We start from the raw sequence: 8971 nt of genomic DNA, 5'->3' as shown, positions 1-8971 counted from the left end.
AAGTCTACCAATATATTTTACAAACATATTTATTTCCCCATCAGAGGGAAAATGTGTGTTATACCTGCATAATTTAACTATTATATCTTATGAAAAGGTTTTTGTTTAATGAACATTAAGTTTCCTTTCAGATCCTGCTAGAACTCCTCCAAGTATTGCTACATCGTTGGTGTGATTCAAAGCAGTTCAAGAACCACGAGGGGGGGAAAAACAAACAAACAAACACGTGCTTCCCAGCAGCAGCCAAGGCTACTTCTGTAATTTCTCAGTCTACCATCTAAAGAGTACAGGCAAAGTGAAGCTGGAAAATGGGGGTGAGCTTGAAATGGAGAGCAACTGACCAGCCAGAGAGCATGAGTTTGAACATTTTAGAAGGAAGTCAACTAACGATCCGGCTAGCAATTTTCGCTCGTCATTATGTCGAGCCAACCAGAGACCATTCAGACACAGCTAAGAGCTGACTGAAAGTCTTTATTCTAGCTGGCTGGAACTATCTTCAAGTGTTCAGGACTTACTTAAGCTTATTGAGAGCAAGTATTTTAAAGAGAAAAACCACATTCTGGTATCTCCCTTGGTATCGACCGAAATAGATTTGCACCCGCAAGTTATTAAACAGAAGCTACAATAAGTTAGCTGGGAGATCTTAGCCTTGGATCCTACAATAGAGTTGGGTGTATTCTGGCTGGGTTCTCCATTAAAGAAGTCAAATTCTCATTAAACCTGAAGTCACCTCAGCAGGAATACAAGATGGAGGATCCCCTGCAGTTCCTTTCCCTGTCAAACATTATTTTTCAACTTCTAAGACATATTAAAGGAAGTGAATTGGTTGTGAAACAACTTGGGTTGAGACACAAAATGCAGCCCACACATTGTGAAACCTTTGAAATGCTTGAGAGCCTAAACTGCTCATGTTTTAAGAGAATGACAGCCTCACTAAGAAGCTCAAGGCTTCAGTGGCCCACCCACTGATTACCTGCAGTGTAAGCCTACACTTGTAGGTCTCCAGGTCCCATGCACTTACGTACTAGGGATAAAAGCAGAAACAATAAAATAAATCCTGATGGCTGTCAGTGGTTTGTTATATAGTTTCATCTCTGTTGTAATGAAACCAAACATGTTCAGGGAAAGTGTCTTACTCTGTGTTTGATTGTTGGGAATAGACATCAAGGCCACAGCAACACTTATAAAAGAAAGCATTTCATTGGTGCTTGCTTTTAGTCTCATCAAGCATACACGCAGACATGCTACCAAAGACGTAGCTGGGAATTCTACATCTGAATCTGCAGGCAACATGAGCGGAGAGAGCGGCTTGCATTTCTGGAACCTCAAAGCCCACCCTTAATGACACACTTCATCCAACAAGATCACACCTCCTAATCCTTTCAAATAGTGCCACTCCGTAATGAACTTATGGGGGCTAGTATTATTAAGAGCACTACAGAAGGTAAAGGTTTCTTTTCTAGATTACTGTCCACCATTAAAAGAAGTCAGAAAAAAAAAAAAAAAAAGAAGTCAGGTCAGGAACTCAAGATAGAGCTTGAGGCAGAAACGGAAAGAGTGATGCTGGCTTTTGCACACACTCATGCTTAGCTAGCTTTCTTATAGCACTCAGGTTCACAGACCCAGGGAATGAGGTCACCCATATTGGCTGCACCTGCCTCTGTCAATTAATAACCAAGAGCCCGCACATACACGTCCATTGGCTAATCTGATTTGGGCAATCTCTCAGTTAGAATCGTCTTCTCAGGTGAACCTTAGCTATGCCAAATTGACAGTTAAGGCTAACCAATACAGTGTGGTCTAATCTCAATGTCTTAGTCAATTGTCCCTTGGTCTTGGTAAATATCTCCTTTTCTTTACCAATGTGACAGGGGAGTGAGCTGAAGAGTTATATCTACAGGCCATTACCTTTGTTTTGTAATGGTTTGTGTATGCATGGCCCAGGAAGTAGCACTATTAGAAGGTGTGGCCTTGTTGGAGTGGGTGTGTCACTGTGGGTGTGAGCTTAAGACCCTCCTCTTAGCTGCCTGGAAACCAGTGTTCTGCTAGCAGCCTTCAGATGAAGATGTAGAACTCTCAGCTCCTCCTGCACCAGGCCTGCTTGGATACTGCCATGTTCCCACCTTGGTGATAATAGATTGAACTTCTGAACCTGTGAGCCAGCCCCAATTAAATGTTGTCCTTATAAGAGTCTCCTTCATTGGGGTTGGGGATTTAGCTCAGTGGTAGAGTGCTTGCCCAGCAAGCGCAGGCCCTGGGTTTTGGTCCCCAGATCTGAAAAAAAGAAAAAAAAAAAAGAGAAAAAAAAAAGTTTCCTTCGTCATGGTGTCCCTTCACCATGTAAAAGCCTAAGACAGGTTGAAGAAAAATGAGATCCAATTACTTTTAAAAATTTAAGAAGTGGAAATACCTATTAATATTTCTATAAATATACATGAGATCTGTCAGTGCAGCCCCTGATCTTTCACACCACTGTGATGTTATTTCCTACTCAAGCCACCCACACACCTTTCCATTCTTCAATGTTTTGGAAATTAGTACCAACAGGCTGTGTTTTCACCTACTCACAGTGCACCCTTAACACAGCAGGCCAGAGTCAACGCTTTCAAAGCCAGAGTCAGGAACTCTTGCCAACAGGAGAGATGTTGGCTGTTAGAGACATGGAATGAACACATTGCCGAAGTTCTGCTTTGTATCTTTAAAGAGAGTAGACCCTCTAGGACCAGAAACCTTTGCTCCATAACCTTACTTTGACACTAATAATTGTAGATCCAAATGTCTAATTTTTGCATTTCTTGGTTATATAGGAAAGTGCATGTTGAATGGCTGGAGAGATAGCTCAGTGCAGAAAAGCACTCACTTTCCTCTGGAGGACCAGAGTATGGTTCCCACACCACCAAGTCTGGTTCCTCACACCCACCTACAACTGCAGCTGCAGATGATCCGAGGCCTTCTTCTGACCTCTGCAGACGTTCACATGCAGCTACATGACAACCTGCACCCATACACAGTTATAAAACATTTTAAAGTGCACAATGAGTATCTATCTCCAGTATAGAAATCAGAAATTCAAAATGCTCCAGAATTCTAAGCTGTCACGACACCACCAAGGAGAAATGTCATCCCTGACCTTAACATGACAGATTCTAGTGCAAGTGCATTGAATTAATTATTTCACAAAGTTGCCTTCAAGTATGTGAGAAAGGAACTTGTAAAACACAAATCAGTTTTGAGTTTAGATCATATTTCTAAGAAAACTTGTGTTGCACAGTTATATCCTAAAATCCAGTACACTTTTCATCCCAAATACTTTGGGTAAGGAATATTGAACCTCTCCTATAGCAAGCAGGTAATGGCATGATTAAAGTGAACCACATAATTAAAGGATGCGCCCTCACATTTTTTATTTTGACCTTGAATTCACTTATAAAAACTTAATGATATTCCAAGGTTGCATAAAAATGAGCACTACACATTTTCCTGAGAGAGATATTTTACACTTCCCTCACAGACAGTTAACTGCTGAAACTAATAGAGAAAAGGTTCCCAGAGGAATAATCAGGGTACTAAAATCTTGCAGTTTTCTTCTAGAAGACAACTGAGGTGAAGTGCTGATTTCCAAGAGTACATTAAGAGAAACACTGAAGGGTGCCATTCTCAGCATTAGTTCCTGTCATGAGAACATAGCCATACAACTTTGATCCTTGGCTTCCTCCGTCAGTAGATAAATAATAGCATTCCCTGCCTCACTTTAGATCACAGGCAGAGAAAATGACTCAAGAGCATTTTACAAGTAATAAAATGCAATCACATTTGTGTGTGTGTGTACATTGCAAACGCAAACCAGCTACAAAAAAGATATTTGTTTTCATTTTGTCAACTCTTTCCTAATTACCTGTTCTACCTACCCAATCCCCCAAAAAGTAGAATTGGGGTACCTTGTGGATTCGCTATACCTCATTTTACCATTCTTGACTTCATAAAAATTCTGTGTATCGAGGTGCTTGCCAAGAGTGGAGGATAAAATCAACTTCTTTTCTCTAACTGTCTTTGCTATAAAGCTTTGATAAGTGGCACTGTGATTGCATAACACTAGATTATATGTACCTTTTGTCACATGTTGAAGCCCTCCTTTCTTTATACAGTTTTTTTTTCTTTTCTTTGGAGCTGGGGACCGAACCCAGGGCTTTGAGCTTGCTGGGCAAGCGCTCTACCACTGAGCTAAATCCCCAACCCCCTTTAGACAGTTTTTAATAGCAAAGATCATTTTCATAGTGCTACTCTCTAGAACCAACTTCCTCAGGTCCTGACCAGATGAACTTATTAGTTTCAGGTTCTTCTTTGTAACCTCGGAAATATGGCATTTCCATATTTTTCTGGGTCACCCAGTTATTTTATGAATGAGTGTCTTACTCCACATATAAGACTTTTTCCAGCCTTACTTTATGCTATAAGAAAGACTACTGTACGGAAAACTCTCGTAGATGGTTTCAAGATAGATGGACGGCATTAAAAATGACAACCAGCTTTTATCAGAGTGTATATTCTTTATTCCAATTTGGTTTGCACGCCAAAGGAAATCATAAGGTAGATCCCCATCTTTATATAAAAAAAAAAGTATTGTAAAGTTATAAAAAAAAACTGAAAACAGTAAATTTGCATATCAAAATCCCACGAGTTGGACTAACACATCTTAAATTATAATTTTCTGCCTCCACACCAAAGACAAACTTATAATTAGTGACCAGTGCTTCAGTAGCTGGCTAACTCTGGAACTTCAGGAAACCAAGTTTTCAAAAGACCCGGCATTTCTTCTATGCCTTTTCATAACAGCGAACAGCAACGACATCCCCAAAGGTGAGAGTCTGAAATAGTCCAAAGATAATTGAATCTTTTTACCTAGGACCATTCATGGTTTTTAGTCACGTATGTGACTTAAACATTAAGGCAAAGGACGAGGACATTGACAAGCATTAAACATTGTGTGTATTCTTTTTCTCCTAACCAAAGAAAAGAATGCTCCTGTTTAATGAGTGAAAAGCATGCTTACATCATTGAAATTTGTGAAAATGAAAAAGAGGTACAAACTGAGTTGGAAACTTAAAGTTTTAAAAATCCCCTTTCCGGTAAACGATTAAGGAAACTGGTACAAATTGGACCCAAAAAAGGTACACGATGTCACTGTGGCCTCAACTATCTCCTTTGAAGGGACTTAGGTTTTTCATAGGTTTTCATAACAGTTTTCAATCCATAATTTTGATGGACTTTTTTATAAAATACAAAGCTTTGAGCTTATGATATCAAGAATGGCCTATTCTAAGATCAGCAAGGATATGTCAGTACAGGTTCTCTCTACTTTGACTGTTGTGTTTAGCCCATGGGAACATAATATAGGTGATTAGGTGGCAGTGGCATTGAATTTTGACTCTCTTATCCGAAGGTGAAGAATTACTACAAAATCACCTTAAAGTACTAAGATGTGTACCCAAGCATTGGATACCAAACATACGTCATGTTTCAAGCATTGATGTCATCCTCATAATTCGGTATGTCTTTGCAGTAGTCTTGATTTCAGAACTCAGTCTTGCCTGTCCACTGTCAGGATTTCTAAAGATGAACTTGCTCTAGCTTCGTATAAACAAGAAAGCAATCAAGCCTACACCATAAAAAATAACTTCAGAATAATTGTTAGAAATGAACTCTTTGCTTTGTTGATGATTCAAGAAAAAATCTCTGCTCCCTGCTCTCCAACGTTCTACACATGAAAAGTATTTCAGTTCAGAATAGTTCTGACTACAATATTAAAGGAGTGGGCACTCTATTCTATACTAGCAGAAGCAAGAAAGTCACTTTCTAATCTTAGCAGGAGTTTGTAAAGGAACCCAAACATCCCTAAGAGCAATAAGTAAACTTACCCATATCATTATCATCTAAATAATATTTTTTGGTTTTGGTTTTGGTTTTTGGTTTTTGTTTTTTGTTTTTTGTTTTTTGTTTGTTTTTTTTTTGTGAGCCTAGCCTTTAACTTCTAAGTCATCTCTCCAGCCCAACATTTCTGTTTTTAAAGCAGTCTCTGCAGGCCTAGATCAAGGCCTAACTTCTTCTATCACAAGGGAAATTATTTATCAAACTATTTTTATATTTTATGATATGTATATTCCTAGCTGTCACTGGACATATGTTGAAAACTCAGCTGAGTCATTAAAAATTAAAAACAACTATAAGGAAGTAACATCAAGCAGTTCTAGTAAAAATTAAAGTTTCACCTTTTCTTAAAATTGTTTGCACTGAGCTCTTATAAACTAAAATACATAAAATGTTTAAAATGCCTCAATTACATTCGCTAATAAATAACTTCACTGATATTCAGTTATTTTATGTATTCCTATCAGTTACCTACATATATTTTCCTAATAAATAGCTTACGTTTAAGTTCCAGTTGAAGGCCGTATATTCACAACCATCCCATTGACCACAATTCTTAGCACACACTTTTGGGATAAATTTATGTATGATTTTAAAACTCTTCTCGTGCCAACTTGAGGCAACAACTAGTTCTGAGTCTTTTACGTGTCGTTAAGAAGTAAATAAGGGGGTGACAGAGAGGGAAAGTGAGAAATTAAGGAAGAGGAGTCCAGAGGAGAGTGAGAAAGGAGAGAGAGGCAGCTAGAAGGGAAGCAGGGACAGAGAATGCAGACTCCTTAGGACTTACCACAACCATTTTGCCATCCTTAATTTCTCTGACACAATTTGTTTCTTTGCCATCCCACTTCTGCACATGAATGAGCTTGTCTCCATCCAACCGAATCACAGACTGAGAGCAAGAACAAAATGCAGGTGACTAACAGGCAGAAGCCCCCTTCCCACAGAAGTCAAATGGCAGCACTATTGGAGACGGCCATAACTGAGGACGTCGCCTGTAATATTCTAGTAGCATTTCATCCTCTATTACTTTCAAGAGTCCCAGTTTTTCCAAAATGTGGCCATTTATAATTCGACACAAAAACACATACCCACCAAATAACTTATCTAAAATATACAAATCATGGCTATAGCACAGCAGAAAGGGCAAAAATGGCATAGATCAGAAATAAAAAACACGCAACTAGTCGCTCTTCTTGTTTAAGCAAAGCTTTGCTGTGAGGCTGACTAGTTGGTCAAGCTGTCATGACCAGACAGAAAAAAAAATAAGGCATGGGTTTTTCTTTCAAGTAAACACTGTTCGATACTCTCTGGGTAAAAGTTGCTATAGAATGTGAAAAATGTCAGACAAAAGAATAGCCTGCAAGTCTGGCTATGGAAATTACTCAGGGTCTAGGATACAACTAGTGTACCCCCAGAGTGTTAATTCTGGCTCCTTCTCCCTGAAGGGGAATTCTGAAAGCTTATTCCCCTGCTCTGTGTCTGCGATGCAGAGAGATTGGGAATCTTCATCCCTCCTCCCTATCCCCACGGGCTAAAGCTGCCTCTTACCTTACAGTTCCTGTCATCTATGCTGGTTTCCTCAAACTCTTCTCCCAGCTGGAAACTGATCTCTGTGTTCTTGAATGTGCATTGTGTCCGGATCACCACTTTGCCGCCTTCCTGACTGATAATCACCGTTGGTTTGGTCACATTTCCCACTTGCCTAGTGGCAAAGCCCACGCCTGAAACAGCAAAAGGAGCCGGTACAGTTAACAGTGACTTCCAAAACAGTTCATATAGCAGAAATCAACTTGCCACTCTGAGAATCCAGAATTGGATTCTAAACTGTAGATTTCGTTCAAACCTGATTAATGGTTAATCCATGAGCCCTGGACGAGCTGAGCACAAATAAAGAAATGTTGAACGACCCCCTCACCTCCCTCTCCCAAAGCTACAGAAGCTTCACATTTTCCACAGACTATCAAACCGTCCCGTTATGTGATCCTGGGCAAGAAGGCAGAAAAAATGCCACAGTAAGAATTTATTTAAGTGTCTGGTATAATTAATGCAATATGCTCAGCCAGTCTCTCAGAAACCTGGGGAGTAAAAAAATGGGGGTTTCTAAGAACCAAAATACAGAGTTAAAATGAGAACAGTGCGTCTTATTTTTACCTACCCAGAGCCTTCATGTACTCATCAAAATTCTGGCTGTCTGTCAGCTTCCAGGTGGCACAGAAAGCATCTACCATCCTTGCCCTCCTAGTCAGCTGAAAGTAGGTAGGAGCTGGAGGAACTCGGATCTTACCCACTACCCTAATTCACAAAACTCCTTTGCACTTCAGCAGCAGCCCCTGCCTTTTTATTTGGAAAAGAAGTGGGCAAAAAGCCAATTAATTGAATGGCTAACTTGTCTCTTTCCAGTAGGCTGCTGCGGGGAGTGGGGGCGGGGGGACGGGGAGGGGCTGGGCCAATGACTCCAATCCTCCTTGTGATTTGCTCTGGCCACTGGGTTAGCAGAGTAGGTCAAGATCCTCCCAGTTGACACACCACAATACTGGTGCCCAAGAATGCTCCATAGGAAGTCAGCGGGGCCTGGGAACCGAAGACAGAGATGAGAGAGGGTTTTTCAGGTTCAGCAGGGGGGAAAAATTGGCAACTGCATTCTCAAAATGGGAGGAAAGAAGAGAGAAGGATAATAGGGCATTCAGATTGACTTCCTTTACGAGAGCACGCTGCTGGTTACAAATGAAGGCCTCCTTAAAGAAAAAACCCACCGAAATGCCAGATTTTTCAGACAAAGGAGTTGGAAGGATTTATTTTAGTTTGCTCTTATATTTAAACGGAGAGCAAAATGCAGACTCGAATATGCCGAATGGGAAAGATACAGCGCATGAGTTAAAACATATTCCCTAGATGAACTCTATTTGAAACCTACTTAGATTGTCAACGAAACAGACAGTCTAGCTAAGGAGGCAACACAAACACAGTGGGCTTGCTCTTCGTTCTTTCGCAGAATGTAAGAACCAGACCAGAGTGGAAAAGGAACATTAAAAAGTGTGGTTAGAAT

At 40.2% G+C, this 8971-nt stretch overlaps 1 protein-coding gene across 1 annotated transcript; it reads right to left on the bottom strand.

Moving 5' to 3' along the window:
* Nucleotides 1-4527: 4527 nt before the first annotated feature.
* Nucleotides 4528-8255, bottom strand: Fabp7 (fatty acid binding protein 7). The gene is made up of 4 exons (XM_032888925.1): nucleotides 8081-8255; nucleotides 7474-7646; nucleotides 6713-6814; nucleotides 4528-4865 (listed from the first exon to the last, which is right to left on the bottom strand). The coding sequence occupies exons 1-4, from the start codon at nucleotides 8151-8153 to the stop codon at nucleotides 4815-4817; spliced, it is 399 nt and encodes a 132-aa protein (XP_032744816.1). The 5' UTR covers nucleotides 8154-8255; the 3' UTR covers nucleotides 4528-4814.
* Nucleotides 8256-8971: the final 716 nt, after the last annotated feature.

This window comes from Rattus rattus, chromosome 18 (assembly GCF_011064425.1).
Source record: "Rattus rattus isolate New Zealand chromosome 18, Rrattus_CSIRO_v1, whole genome shotgun sequence".
Classification (NCBI taxonomy): domain Eukaryota; kingdom Metazoa; phylum Chordata; class Mammalia; order Rodentia; family Muridae; genus Rattus; species Rattus rattus.
The sequence above is the reverse complement of the archived record's forward strand: the minus strand, read 5'-3'. Positions and strand labels throughout refer to the sequence as shown.

What these genes read in the sequence shown, in the direction of transcription:
- Fabp7 (XM_032888925.1), bottom strand. Translation starts at nt 8,153, where the DNA reads ATGGTAGATGCTTTCTGTGCCACCTGGAAGCTGACAGACAGCCAGAAT. An exon ending in TGAGTACATGAAGGCTCTGG is followed by an intron (nt 7,647 to 8,080) that starts GTAGGTAAAAAT and finishes TTGCTGTTTCAG; the next exon opens with GCGTGGGCTTTGCCACTAGG. An exon ending in AGGATGGCAAAATGGTTGTG is followed by an intron (nt 4,866 to 6,712) that starts GTAAGTCCTAAG and finishes GGACTATTTCAG; the next exon opens with ACTCTCACCTTTGGGGATGT.